The following is a 15,648-nucleotide window of genomic DNA, read 5'->3' as shown; positions in this document are numbered from 1 at the left end:
TTGATAAAATAGAAAATAGAAATTGGTAAAGTACTATATTTGTTCGTGGCTAATTTACAAACAGTATTTACAAAATCACATTCGAACAAGATGTTCTATTGTGTAAGTTGCATTGTCACAATTCGCATTCGAAGACGTACATTCGAAAAAATTTCTATCATGGTAAATGTAACTTACCATATAATAAACAAATATATATATATATATAACTATATACACCATTTATACTTGTTTTTACGCTCCCAGTTCATCGTGCACAGAGAGCAGTACATTAAAACCCCAAAAAATCGGATTTACAATCTGATAATTACAGCACATTGCAATGAGATTGCTCATCTTCCATAAACACATTACGTCTCGTTTGCCGGTAATTTATCGCCATTCAGAGAGACTAACTTTTCACGTAGCGTTAGATCAGTGATCAGTTCAAATGCCTTTTCAGTAGCATGAAATAATTTTATGCTTGAACATGATTCCGAAAAGGTATCCCGACTGTATGCTGGGTTATCATCCAATACTGTTTTGATTTCAAGTTTTTTGGGTTGGTTACTTTCAAAATTATCAACATCCATTTCAAAATCTTCTTCTTCTTTCTCTTCTTTATTTTCTTCAACTTTTTCTTCGCGTAATTTAATAGTTGATGTAACTAAAAAAAAAACTTACGATAATAATCTACAAACAATAATTTACACGGTTTGAAAAACACTTGATTTGATCGTTTAATTTGCCGAATGGTCGATCTGTATTACAATGACACAATTCTATCTGTTTGTAAACCTAAAATGGTATCCGAGTAACCAAGGAGCATGAAGGTAGAAAAAAAATATTTTTAACTTCATGCTAGGAGTAACGAAAAGTTCGAGCTTAAACGGAGATTTTCTAAATTTATTTAGTGGTACATTGTCGTTAGGTTACCCTTTCTAAAAACATATCTATGTAGCTAAAAGGTTACGGGTTATCGGTGTGTAATAGACCCATTTCAATATCGCCTTTTCATGATTAGCCGTGGTGGCAAAAAATCAAAACATTGCATGAAAACGAGGTTATTTTAGATAAAGTACAGGACGCAAAGTTGTTTACTAGCTGTCCTGACCTTAGCTATCAACAAATGTTGGTTTTATAATTTTCAACTGCCATATTGAAAGGATCGTAGTGGATAAAAGTATATTGAGGGTAATAGTAGTGGTAGTGTGACAAAAATTATGAATATTTATTGATATTAAGTGTGTAATTATGGCAACTTTAATGTTGGGTAGCTATAGCTAGCTAGCTAACAAACTTCTTGTTTCTTACTCCTACAAAAAGCTTATATATTCTATACTATAAATAAATTTGCTCTCTTCTCTAAGAAAATAGGTTCAAGGTATATAATTATTTTCCTAAAAAAGTTACCCAGCTTTTCATCCTACTAGGTAGATATTATGTATAGGATGTTATAGCTAGCTATCCACACAGAGATGATGTGGTGTCCAGCCATGTATCGTTATTATTGTCAAACTCCCCTTCTAATATGCTTTAACCATTGCGTTTAGTATACATTTATAATAAACATATTTTTGGCTCAACCCAGTGTACTTAGTAATCACAATTTTTTTTATTTTTTTGATTTGTCTTTTCAGGTTCATATTAGTATTGTAGGTTTATCACTCCTTGAATAATTTTTAGTAGCTCTAAATTTGCTCTCTTCTCTAAGAAAATAGGTTCAAGGTTCTTCTTTGTGGAATTAACTTGACAGAGCAAGATTAGGCCTCTATCAACTATTTTAACAAGGACAGTGTTATACTTGTAAGGTTATGTTGTCTGTGTTATCCTCAAAAAGATAAAACAAAGCCATTTATCAGTTGTAAGGCCGTCTGTATATATTTAAAACTTTCTTAGGCCATCTAGTTAAGTTATTGTGAATGAAAAAAAATGCTTACGAAACAACATTTTCTCACGCTCTACATAATGCTTATCATATGCCTAAAAATGACCAAATTTAGGCCTATGGATGCTTTGAAATGTTATTCTTATAAAAAAAAAAAAACATGTAATGCTTGAATAATTTGTTCAGCTGGCAAACTGCAATATAAAGAGAATAGGGCTAATACATCTTAAAATCAGGAGAAATTGTAAAACAAAGATTCAAATAACACATACCTGCACCTGAAGACTTTTTCATTTGAGATAAAGATATTTTTCCAAGTTTTAACAACAAGCTTGTCACTTCTTCACGTAACGGTGGAAATGCTTTGCAAATACGAACCAGACATTCTGTAGCAGGGATGAAATACTGATTTCTCTTCACAACTGGTAACGCAGCAAGCAAATCGCTCATTCGTTGCAGAACGTAGTTACACATAGAGTATGACTTCGGAATAGGATATTGTACAGCTAAGTGTGAAATTAGTTGGACTGCAAAAAGCTAAAAAAAGAAGCAAAAATGCTTTAATCGATAAATGGTGCGATACAGATCCTAAAAACCATCACGATAAATTGCCTTCTACATTTATTCTTCAGTCAACCATTCTCTTCCACATCATTGCCATCTGATAAATAAATCTTCCAAATGCTTAAAGAAGTCGTAAAAAAGTTTGTTATTATGTATATGTACAATCCTAATGTATAAGTACAATCGTATGCATAATATCTATTGAGATAAATTTAGCTTAAAATTGTGTTCAAAAAATTCCTTCCCCATTTCTTAAAGTTGGATACTCAGGGGCACCCCAAAACGGTGTTTTAGTGTTTTCTTTTCATGAGGAAACAGTAAACATTCAAGCATCCCCTCTTTCAAAAACATTTTCTGCTCGCTTGTCTGTTCAAATTAGGGAGACGTGTATTGTGCCCACTGTGGCCGAACACACCCTTCGTGATTCATACTCAAAGCCTACAAACCTGTTTCTGCAAGTGAGGTTGATTGATCAACTCTGGAATGAAATCGATACAGATGTGCATTGATGGTACGCCAGCTACTGTCACTGAAAGCAAGTCTGCTGGATAACACTGAAAATGAATCAGTTTCGCCATGTTTGGTTGACAGATGAAACTTTGATGAATGAAGCGACAAATTTGACATTGTATTTCACGTAGTGTACTGCTAACACTGTATGTGGCGGTCTAAAGAATAAATTATAGTTAGTTGGAAGACATATGAGACTGTGTAAAAAAATAAAACTGCATTACGTTCATTTTTGCGTCTGATTATAAAAACATGATTATGTTGCATGAATAATTTCAGGATTTTACAACTAATTATATGAAACAACATTTGAAGAAACATATGAAGTGTTTCTTCCACGAAGCCTTCTCCATACTCAAAAAATATTACCGCTTATCTGTTTAGTCATTGACATTAAAAATATAGATACTATCATGTCATGAACAAGCGAGTTTATTCTAAGCTACGTTTCGGCAGCTACAGCTGTCATCGAGGGGCAATGATTGAAATCATATTGGGTTATTTATTAGTTGGGGGATAATTAGAGGATCAGAAGTGAAAAGTGATGGCCCAAATGGAAAGAATAGATTGATTAAAATTCACGTGTAATAAAAGGGATTTTGTAATTTGCACATACGAACTGAAATTCTAGCAATAATTATCTCAAAAATAATTAAAGTTGGATTTCGACTGAAGAACAAAAGAAATTAGAATGGAACAAGAATAAAACTTTTATTTGATTGGTTATTCTACTTATTATTTTTATATTTTTGGGCGCTGCAGACGAACCCACCACACTATATGTTAGCGACGCAACTACTTTGTGCATAACTAACGTACTGCCTGGCAGCGAACAGTATTCGATCCGCGGCACCTAGAACTCAAAGCAAAAGACGAACCCACTACACTACGCCCAGCAATTTTTCGGTGACGTCTATATTGAATAGAAAAATATACATACCTTACTTTCAAGCTCTGTTGGTAGACATACTTCTAGAAGAATTTGGAGAGCTGCACTCTCCTGCGTAGATATTAAAGTGGATTTTAATTCTTCCCGCTCTTTTTCGATGGCCATAATTTCCAACGGAGGTTTGGAACCTACAAGTAACCAAATTTCGCGCTTTAAATTTGTAAACAACTGAAGAAAACGTTGGGTAATAAGGAAAAACTCTTAGTGAATAATGCTATCCTAGCCCTTGTCCATATCGTAAGTAAAGAAAAAAATAAAGCTTAAAAAGACAATACAAAGTATAATTAAACACATAATACCTGCAGCCACTGGATTCGCTAATAAATGATGACTCAGCAAAGCTCTTGAGGCTGTCAAGTATCCATTAAGCACACGTAAGTTAATTTCAAGAACAGGTGGGCACCGATAAACTCTTGGATCACATCTCAGCACAATAAGAGGATCCTTCTGTATCTCTTCAGTTGTGTAAACAGGTGTTTTCTCCCACTCGTATCGTATGTTGTCAGGTTGCTTGCGAAGTATATTAACTGTGTCTAACCATAGCCTTTTTAAAAAGAACACAAAGGTGAAGAGCAGGTATAACGTTCAAATACAAAGACGGAGGAGATAGCCGTTCTTCACTAAACCAAATGCGTAGTAGCACAATTCATTTAGCATTTTTTACCAATATTTTTTCAACGTATTTTATGTTAAGTTTCAAGTTCTTAGAAGAACAAACTATCTTGTTGTTAATAAACTTACTTTCTTGGAGTGACTGTATTTAGTTTCATCCACACTTTAGCCACCAACGTTTGGATTTTACGAGGGCGAGTCATGTCCAACATTTTGGGAAGTAAGTCCAAAACAAACTCTTTGTAACCAATCAGTTCGGATGCCGGCAATAGAGTCAATTTGCTCAAAAAAATCAAGGCTTTTTGTGGATTTTCATCAATGTATTCCAACACTAAAATAAACAATGTAAAATCTGAAATCCATAACGTAATTGAATGACGAAATTGAATTCCCGGTTATTTCATTGGCTACTTTGCAAACAATAAAACTTCAAACAAAAGGTAAAATACGAAGATTTTAATCCTTGTCTGGATATTATCTTGCACGCATTTTCATCGTCACACTTACACTATTCCGAAAAACAGTTTTCAATAAAAAAACACAATTTAAAGACTAACCACGCCTTGTCTCTTTTGACAAAGCAACATTTTCGACATCTTGCGACATCTTGCTTGAGAGTGTGTTCTTCTCTTTTTCTTCTTCAACCCAATCTTCCACCAAACATAAATGTGGATAGTGTGTAGTAAGCAGTCTTAGTAGGGTGGGATATAAATCTCCATACGCAACCTCTCTATCACGAGCGAGTAGGAACAACTGTTTAATCGGTATGGCAGAGTAAAGATTTGGCGGGTATTCCAGTGGTGCAGAAGGATTATTCACTATGAAGCAAATACATGCAGCATATTCACGTTAGACTCAAGGAAACAATAAATCGGTCCCACTTAGTGAATGTCCTAATTAATCAAATCCCTTTGTACGTTGAATTTAAATGTCCCACTTGGTTAATTTTGTTTATGGACAACTTGCGACCTATCTTGCCAACGCTCTGTATTTAAACCACAGACAAACACAGTAAAAAGACACTACATATTGTTCGAAAATGTATTATGTATACTTTTTTCAATGCATATATTTGAATTTCAACTCCTCTTCTGAAGTCATTTAAATCATTGCCCTAAACGTCTGAATTAGGCGAAGCTTTTTGGTTGATACGACTAAAAATATCAGTTCCAATAATCAAAGAAAGATCCGGGTCTCAATTTAGCCAAGTTCTTTCTGGTTTAATTTAATAGAAGGAAGTTCAAGGAAGCCAGCAACTAAGTCCCAATGAGCAAAAGCCCCATTCATCCAGGGTCCCGAAAAATGCAAGTATGTTGACATTAACAAATAAATTTTTATGTGGTGTCTTTTGCGAAAATTAATAATTGCGATTTAAAAAATTTAATTAGTACAAATAGAAAATTGAATTCAATGTTGTGACATAGAATTTAAATTGTACCTTATTTATTGAATAAAGTTGCTCATAAGTTTTAAAAAAAGGTTTAAGATAAGCTATCGTTGTATTGCTCAAGCTTTGCAAAAACAAAAAACAAAACAAAAAAGAGTTCGGTTTCGCAAAAAAAAATTAACAGGACCTTGATAGATATTACTAAATGATAATATAAAGAAAACATCTGTAAAAAATCCTTACCACCCCATTTTTCATTCTGAAAAGTTTTGACCTTGGATTAATCTGATTACCAATTTTTTCAGATCTTACTAAAAATTCGGAAATATCGGAGTTTCAGGAAATTTTTGGTGTATTATGAAAGTCGGAAAATATGTTAAATAACTTTTATTTGTCTGTCAGAAACTCAATGTTGAAATTTGCTTTAGAACTAAATTTTAAGCAGGTCGTGCTATTTTAAACAAATTTCAACCGTCTGACAAAAGCAAAAATTTATTGCTGCCATTTTGTACCTCTCATGAGGTACTATAAGTGTACCAGTTTAATTCATTTTGACAAACCTATCCGAAAAAAAAATAGTCGTTATGCAGACAGCAATATCAAATTAGGATTTTGAAATATAAAAACCAAAAAATATGTTTGATTTTTTCTTCTCATGCCTTTTTTAATTTATCCTCAAATATCCATATTACCTAAAGTTTTCATATTTGCCAACAATGCATTCTGGTACATCAATGCATACAACATCAACAATAGCTTAGTTGTCTCGCTATCACAACATGCAACTGATTTGTCTCGGAACACGGCAAATAATCTTTCTTCTGAAAACGGTTGCAATGCGTTCATTCGTTGTTGTTTTGTTCGACTAATGTTCAGTGGTGTGATGATGGAATGGATGTATGTTTCAATTAAGGGTAGCAACAGCGGGTGAACTGGGCTGCTACATGTACAAAGTTGCTTGAACAACCAGTCCTGAAATTTCAATAAAATTTAAAAAAATGGTATTTAAAAACATTAATTTTTCTTTTGCAGCATCTCAATGGTCCATATATCCCTAATAGTCCTTCAGTTAGTGGAATCGAAATAAAAGAAGAGGGGTTAAAATGTAACTTTTTGTATTTTTTTGTAAGACTTTGCGTGAAACCTGTCAATGTTGACATGATTTTTGTAATCTGAATCTCATGTTGGCAATTTTCCCTTTTACAATTTTTTACACACTAAAACACAACTAAATTTTAAATTGTTAGGAAATACATGAAATATAAAAACATATAATTACCATTTTATTGTTGATTTTTGTGTGCACAAGTAAAACTAGTCAATTTTGCAGATAAAAATTTATTGTGCTAAAACCTAGGACAACCTTTACATAGACCAGAATTGATATTTCAAACCACAATGAAATTTTGTTTATGTTTACATAGAGTTGTGTGATTGCACATGCACAATAATTTTAAATGAGGTAAATATTATTGTTTCATTTCGTGTAAATTGTGTATATATTTAATTTTATATTTTGGAATTAAAATTCACTTCGTCATTTTGACCAAAAAGAAATCAAAGAGTTTCATTTCACCTGAAACAATATAAAAAAGAATATACTAGCGACCCAAAAAAAGGTTTCCAATCGCCCCCAAAATGGAACTTCATGTAACATTAGGTGCAGCACTTTTAAAGATAAATCTGACCTTCACTGATATGCCATGTTTTGTAAATACTCTTGATTTCATAAGCTGATGGACACAGTGGACTGGAAGAAATCCTTTACTGTGTTTGTTAAGATTTTTCGTTACTGGTACTGTCAGTGCATGCTCGGCGACTACCTAACATGAAGAATGAAAAAAACTTTCTTTCACATTCCAAGCAAAAAAAAGAAGCCTTGAAGATCCCAATCTTATGAGATTTAAGACTTATATACCTTTTCTTGAAAAACTTGCTGAGTGAAAACAATTTTTACTTTCGTTAGAGAGGAAGGTTTGAGTTTAATACCCAGTGTAGAGGATATCAGTTCGACAATTGGTTCCAGTGAATGACCGTGAAAGTGTATGGCTATCAATAAGAGAATTTCGCCGTATGAACTGTTTGGTTCACCATCCTCAAATTGGGAGGATTTTTCAACAAGTGCCTTTAACCAGGATGTGATTTTTTCTTCGCGTTCTTCACTAAAATAGGAAACTGGAAATACAAGACAGGTATCATTTTGGAAAAACAACATAACAAACTAACAATGTGAGTCAGTAACCATCCATTAGACTTTACTTTATCCTTTTTATTTGTACTTAGTGAAAAGTTTAAATTTCTCTAATAGAAAATGTACAAAATGTAACTTTAATCAGCTTCATGCATCTGCATACAGAAAGTGACGTATTTGTAATGGAAAAACCAAAGGTAACTGTCTTATTTAGTTTACTTGATGTAAAATACATAGAACAATGTTAATTTTATGCATTGTTATAAATAAAAAAATTTTTACAGAATAAATTTTGTGGATTGACTTTTTAAAATAGTTGCTCATAACAGACCTTTTCAGGAATATTTTAATATGTGTGTGCCAAAAAGAACGCCTCAAGTATTTTAGGTGTGTTTTTAGGTGTGCTGCACTGGTTAACTTCTTATAGAATTTGTCATTTTGCAGGTGCTATCAATAGCACGCCTAAGCCATTTTGCGTGTGTGTGGAGGTGTGCGCGTGCTATTGTACGCCTCTCCTGAAAAGGCCTGTCATAATTCAAACGTATTATAGCAAAGTCCACACTGAAATTTAGTCAATCAATCAATCAATCAATTAACCAATAAAAACAAAAAGTTGTACCTTATCAAAAAGGCACATGCTACTAGAGTACATATGCTAACAACAACATAACGCACTCCAACATCTGACGCCATTGGGTTACAAGTTATCATGTTGACCAAAACTTCAGATTCGTCATGTGACATTTTTAAACCAGTTATGCTGCTTAATGCACAGTATAACTTCATGATAGCAATTCCATGCATAGTACTGTTATTGAGATCATTCATCGACAGATCTGCATCCATGGCTAACAAAGAATAAATCAAAAAAGAATGAGACTTAGTCTCCTATATTTCATTTAAATTTAAAAAAATAATAAAATGATGTCCTAACACAGACAAACTGAATTAGTAATTCATGTGGAGCATCCAATCTTTACATTGACAATTGGCTATGCAAATGTCAACATGTTAACAAAGCTGTATATAAATATATTACAATAAAATTTTTTGCACGTATGAGAAAATTTGAATGAGAAACACTGAGTGAGAAAAAGAAAGATGAAAATAATCATTTACATGGAGCATTTACCTACCATCACAATCCATGAAACTTTGTTTTTCTTTAAAACAACTAATTACATAATGCATCTCCTTGACAAGTTGAGCTTTAAATAATGTCAATGCAGTGTCTCGATGCTCCTAAAAATATATTTCTTGATTAAATATATTCCTCTACATATTGAAAGTTAACAAGCATAGTATAATTGCATAATGTATCAGCAAATGCACCCTTGACACTATTTTAATCTTTGGCTATCAGCTCACTGTTTTATAATATTATAATTATTATTGACACATAGATAAGCATGGACAAGTATGGACAAATGTTTGATGATGAATGAGGAATGATAAGGGATGATAAAGGATGTTAAGTGTAAGGAGAATGGATGGATGGATGGACGTTAATGATGATGAAGAGGAGGAGGTTGTGCAGGATGATGATGATGCCAATGAGGATAATAAGGAAGAAGGAATGGGGGATGATGACGAAGATAAGGATAATGATGACAGCAATGAGAAATGTCTTCCCATCTTATAAAATTACTAAATATTAATATTTTGTTATAAAAGTAGGACTGTGCAAATTTTGTTTGATTTATAGGTATATAATCAGGATATGATGTAAGTAGATTTTTTTTTTTTTAAAAAAAGATTATTGTCTAAATACCTTTTGTGCGGTTTTCATGTAGTCTGATATCCATGTTTTGGTTTTTGAATCACTGGCCAAAAGCATGCCAGTGAAAAAAGGTACAATATCTGAAATAGGTTCTAAAAGGAAAATTTGTAGTGACATGAACAAACTACAAAGAAAAACAGCAAAATAAATAATAAACTTTCTTCTCCAAGTTAATACATGCTACACAAATTATCTTTGTATCCACTTATTCACCTCTGAAGTGGTCAGCCAGTGACACAGAAACATACAAATGTGATAGCTTATCACAAAACATTTATATTGAATAACTCCAAACGAACCAACAATACAATATATATAGCAATGATAATGACATATTTTTTTTTACGAAGTCCTCTTAAAGAATGCTAAAGCAACAATTCTAAAGTTTCTTATATTGAAAAGATTGATTCTCAAAAAAATTAATGTGCAACATGTGTTCGCCTTTTTATTTATTTTAAATGCTGCAACAAATAAAAATATTTCTTTACCTGCACTAGTTGTAGTTATGGATAACTCAATTGCGAGTCCTGCTAGTTTACACAGTGAAACACATTCAGCACGCAGGATTTTACTATATTGTGGATTCATTGAGCATATCATTTTTAATGTCTTCATACGAATTTGCGTTTCCATTTCCATTTCATCAGATGACACTGCATGACTAAGAATACTGGAGCAAACTTTAAAAAGAAAAAAACAATATTTTATGATCTCAAAAATTTTGTTAAAACTTTATAATAATTTTTAAAGAAAAATGGAATAGGAAGTGGTAAATATTTAGGAAATGGTAAATATTTTCTTATTTCACAAAGAATAAAATTTATTAACACAAAATTATAGTTCTTTCCTTAAAGTGTGGAATAAGGCCTGATTATATTATCTTTTAGCTTTTTTAATGTATATGTTGACATTGGCAGTTGTTGCTTTTCTAAAACGTTCTTCTTTCCTTATTAACACATTTAGACATTATTTAAACAAAAATCGAAAAAAGCAGCATTACAGTAGAATAAGGAAAATGTGTAAAGTGATTGATGTCAATGCTTCTGAACTTCATGTTAACATTAAAAAATAAGAATAATAGGATAATCTACGTATACATACAGAATATGAAAAGAGCTGAGTAATATTTTCATGATTTATATCTTATTTTACCTTTAATAGGAAATTGTCTCTAGTGTAGATAACTTTCATATGTTTGACAACTTACCAACATCAAAACAGTCAGGATTGTTTGCAACAATACGACACAAAATCCATGGACCAAGTCTGACACGTAGTAGGGCTTCTGAAACTTCAGGGATAGGCATGAGAAAGGGCAGTTCTATAAAAAAAAGGGTTTAGCCTTTTTATTATGAAAATTTTGTAAAATAATCAACTTTCAACTGAATCACGCATTTCCCTTAAATCTAAAAGATAAAGAGTAAACTTCCAATATAGATTTGCTCATACCTGCAAAAACAATACAGAGAACATCTGATATTTCCTCTAAGTACACAATACATTCAAATAATTCAGTTTCATCAGATTCAAACTTTCCTTCATTTTCTTGACACTAAAGATAAAAAAACCGAGAACACTCTGTTATTAACTCGTTACCACAGAAACCATTAAATTTTATCCATAAAGTTTATGGAAAAAATACATACCACAGAAATAATACGAAGTATTTCACTTAAAACCAAACGTGTCCTTTTGAGTGCGTCACTCTCTTCAAACTCTAAAATAAGCCCCTTTTGTAAAGACTTTGAAAGTAAATCGTCATTCATTTTGTTTGCACCAAGTTTTTGTCGTAGGCGTTGTTCCTTTACAGCGTCTTCATGCACCATATTGAAATCAATTGATAAAACAGATGCAATGAAATTAACTCCTTCTATTTCAGATATCTTTTTATGAACTTCTTTTTGAAACACAACAAAGTTCTCACTAGTGTCCAGTGAAGTACATAAAGAGGTTCGCACTAAGCTGGGAAGAATAGCTCTCAAATCCAACAAAGGAAGTTTAACCAAATCTTGCACTGATGCAGATTGGGTGGATTTAAAGGAACCAACTGAAGGTAAATATTGATCAGCTGCTGAGCATTCCATGTTTTTGACCTAAGAATGATGTGTATATATTGAATAATTATGATTTAAGAAAAAAACATACTTCTTTCTGCTAAACTAAATTAACGTTTCGCTTTGTATGCTCTTGATGACTACTATCATAATTGAGATAATCATATATATGGGAAATTTTTGTACGTTTGTAAAAATTATCAATTTCCACTTGATTGTTTTTATTTAACATACCACTAACAGTTTGTGTTTTCATTTAGTTCTCAGTTGCAGACAGCTTTTTATTTTGTGAATTTTATCATTGGATGCAATGAATTTAAGCACTTTTAAAAAAATGAAATATCTATTGACTTAGGTTGTACGGCGAAACCATCAACCATGTTATGTTCATAATGTTTCTCAATCCATTAACATTGCTGTGCCTTGAAGTGGTTTGGCAACATGGTGGGGACTTTTTGGATAACTTTCATTTTTCAAATATATATTTAACTTTTTGCAGAACCTTGGCCTGAAGGTGTTGGGACACAGTTTTACCTTAACATAGTTCCATGTGGAAACCATATTGAACTATGTTATTTATTAAGAAAAAATAAAACGAGTTTGAAAGTTAAAAAGTATTTATTTGTTAAGCTTTTTATACACTAAGTAATTCTCCAGTTCTTTTTACCAATGTTATTTATATTATATTTTTCCAGATTCTTAAGTCAGTATACATTTCTCCTGGATTGGGATAAAGTTGTGCTTTTAAAATGGTGAAAGAGATGGGGTTTAAAGAATAATCAATGATGTCATCAACCTGTCTGTTGCAAACAGGTGGGTTAGTCCAGCATTAATTAAGGTGATTCCTATAGTTGCCCCAAAGATAAATAACTGACCTCACCAGGCCATTTGGGCTTGGTTATTTGGGCTTAAAGTTATGAGCTTTATCCAATTATTCACTAATTTTATTTAATGCTTTGAAGTCAGTATTCTTTATTTAAAATGTTAAAATTGTGACTCAAAAACATCCTCTTTGTAAATTTTGGGACATGCATTTGTCATTTTACAATCAAATACAGAGCTTTACAGTGTAATATTTTAGTTGTTTAAAAGAATTAAGCCTTGATAGGATGTTTTATCATTAGACCAAAATACAGTTATTTTTAAGCTTCAAGAAAGTTTTTTTAGTATGATGACTAGGCTTCCCTTAGACATTTTTTAGCATTATGTTTAATCTAAAAATTGAAAGCTTTCTTCAAAAATGCATTAAAATGAGTTTCTCGCCTATGAAAGCTTAGAATTAAATGTGCCACAACAAGCCCCTAGATTCAAATTCGGCAGTGAACAAACACAAAATAATTCTCAGAGCAATGCCCAAAATTGAAATAAACCAATAAGCATGAAGCCAGGTAATTTGTTGTGCTCGAAAGATTAAGATTTTTAAGCTTTAGAGCTTTTTCTTGTCATTTTGTGAGGACGTGTTATTGTAACTTTTAGAAAAAAGAAAATAAAAAACTTTTGACGAAAATGAATGGCATATTTGCCACTCATTCTCCAAGTCAGAAGGTCGTGTAACACAACTTTCAATTGAGGAAAAACACAGACTCTAACAGAAGAAGCTATGATTACACAAGAATTTCAAGTATCTGAATTAAAGTAATGCTAAACTACATATGACAGGCTTAAAGTTAAAATACAAAAACTCTACGTAAAATTCTCAGCCCTTATTTATGAAGCAGTGACTGCATGAATGGAATGTTCCCTCAAATCACAATGGCTACCCTGACAAATACAAACCTGTATATATTTGGTTTAAAAGTGCCATGTGACATTTGCTGACCAGGGGATTACCAAACGATTATTAGAACAGGATTTATTGTAATTTAAAGTTCTCAAATTTTAAGGATACTGTAATGGTATAAATTTTTCACAATTTTTTTTTTTTCAAAAATATGTGGAGTTTGATATTCTCTACCAACTTATAAATATTTAATGAGTTGTCCATAGTTTGCTTAACACCTTCTGCACATCTTTAAATAGGCTATTGTTGTAAAGGTCAGGTTGCAAAAAACTCTTTTACGAGGAATCCCCTCAACGATGGAGAAACTCAACAAAACTTTGCACACATGCTCATCGAGACCTGCTGCAAATGATTTTGTCATTTGCAGCAGGTCATATTTTATGTATATTTTGATTATTAAAAAAAAAGACAGGTTAAAACACAAAAAAGCATGCAAAAATTCATTTTTTCACAAATTTTTAAATAAAAAACGAACAACGCGCTTTTTCGAAAAAATATAACAAAGTATTATTGCTATGGTGACGTTTTAGTTATTAATAAATATGATGGAGAAAAAAAATGAAACGGAGGGGAGTTTCGGATGTTTAAGTGAAAAACAAAGATGTGGATTTATGCCTACCCGGAAAAAAATTTAAATTTCATATTTATATTATCCTATAGACAATTTAATTTGCTTTTATATTCAATAAATAATTTTGAAGAAAAAAACATAATTTTTGAGAAATAATGAATATATATACTGAATATATGTCTATAACCTTAGGCTATTTTCCATTTCAAGAAAATTTTCGCGGAACGAAACGGAAAGGAACAGAAAAGCTTCTGAGCATGCGTACTTAAAATGTTTACATCACATGAACGGAAAATTTTCTTGTTCGTTCCCTTCTGAGCAAAGTAGAATCGAGTTCAACTTTTTCTTTGCATTGTGTACAGAAACGACAGGTAGAAAACTTTTTAGCCAATCAGATTAGTTTATTTCGTGAGAATTGCACAAAGTGAAATTACATTCTGCATTGAATTGTGTGCAAAATTTTAAAGTGGAAATTACCAGCAGAAAATTTTCTGTTCTGTTCTGTTTCTGTCCGTTCCGTTCCTTGGAAAATTTTTGTGAAGTGGAAAATAGCCTTTACAGTATTCTTAACACTTTGACTATTTTATAACATTTGAATATTTAACTGTAGTGAAACATTTTCACTGGAGTTGATTTGTATGGTCATTTCTTCATAAAACATCCAAAGTTTGGCTACAATAGAAGCAGTTACAGTGCATAGGAACTTGAGAATTGTTGTGAGCTTGAAAAATGTTTCCACAGATTTTTGTGCTAAATTAAAATATGTTTGTAAAATAAAAAAAAATTAAGGACGTTAACCTGGATTTAAGTAAGTAAGTAAGAGTTTATTTGCTGGAAAAATAATTAATTACAAATAAACAAAATGTTATAATAAAAAAGGAACTTTTGATTTAAGAATAAGCTAGATACAGTCCTGCTTCCTTATCTATAATAAGCAGGGGAGGGCACAACAAAACGAAATTCCAGACTTTGATAAACTTTGACAACATTGACATATAAAAGTATAGTTATAGTTAGCCACTACTGACCAATGTTTTCACACAATGCTCTTTAAATAGGTAGCTAGCAAGCTAACAAGTGTCCTAGATTTTCCTCGCGGATCAACAAGTCTACAAACAAAACAAACAAAAGTAAAGCATGTTCAAGACTTATAACAACTAAGATGCCATCTTTAATTTTCTGTGATAATTAGAGGACCGTTGCACCAAATTTATTTTAGAAGGAGCTATCCGAAAGAGAATACTTTTATATTATTATTGCTCCAAAAAAATTTATAATTATTTTTTCTTAATATACGTTTGTAGATAAAAAAATTCAAAAATTAGTTATATGTGCTTTGTTGAATGCTTGCAACATGACTTTCACTTTTCTGGGATTCCGTCT

At 31.9% G+C, this 15,648-nt stretch overlaps 2 protein-coding genes across 2 annotated transcripts in view; both read right to left on the bottom strand.

The window, feature by feature from the left end:
• Positions 1-15,648, bottom strand: part of LOC130623362 (uncharacterized) — a 28,348-nt gene that overhangs the window by 8,818 nt on the left and 3,882 nt on the right. The gene's annotated exons all lie outside the window — the stretch shown is intronic.
• On the bottom strand, positions 23-15,414 carry LOC130623355 (integrator complex subunit 2-like). Its single transcript, XM_057438826.1, has 18 exons — positions 15,294-15,414; positions 11,507-11,953; positions 11,310-11,412; positions 11,068-11,181; positions 10,349-10,540; positions 9,852-9,952; positions 9,217-9,322; positions 8,700-8,928; positions 7,808-8,051; positions 7,578-7,712; positions 6,582-6,861; positions 5,060-5,320; positions 4,632-4,833; positions 4,190-4,434; positions 3,882-4,018; positions 2,878-3,099; positions 2,140-2,404; positions 23-646 (listed from the first exon to the last, which is right to left on the bottom strand). The coding sequence occupies exons 2-18, from the start codon at positions 11,942-11,944 to the stop codon at positions 351-353; spliced, it is 3,570 nt and encodes a 1,189-aa protein (XP_057294809.1). The 5' UTR covers positions 11,945-11,953; positions 15,294-15,414; the 3' UTR covers positions 23-350.

The sequence above is a fragment of the Hydractinia symbiolongicarpus genome, chromosome 13 (genome assembly GCF_029227915.1).
Source record: "Hydractinia symbiolongicarpus strain clone_291-10 chromosome 13, HSymV2.1, whole genome shotgun sequence".
NCBI classification, from domain to species: domain Eukaryota; kingdom Metazoa; phylum Cnidaria; class Hydrozoa; order Anthoathecata; family Hydractiniidae; genus Hydractinia; species Hydractinia symbiolongicarpus.
The sequence above is the reverse complement of the archived record's forward strand: the minus strand, read 5'-3'. Positions and strand labels throughout refer to the sequence as shown.

Excerpts from the sequence above, each read along its gene's own strand:
- LOC130623355 (XM_057438826.1), bottom strand. The coding sequence starts at position 11,944 with ATGGAATGCTCAGCAGCTGATCAATATTTACCTTCAGTTGGTTCCTTT. Across the intron at positions 10,541-11,067 it reads TCCTGACTGTTTTGATGTTG|TTTGCTCCAGTATTCTTAGT; the intron begins GTAAGTTGTCAA and ends TTCTTTTTAAAG. Across the intron at positions 3,100-3,881 it reads CAACAGAGCTTGAAAGTAAG|ACCGCCACATACAGTGTTAG; the intron begins GTATGTATATTT and ends TTTATTCTTTAG.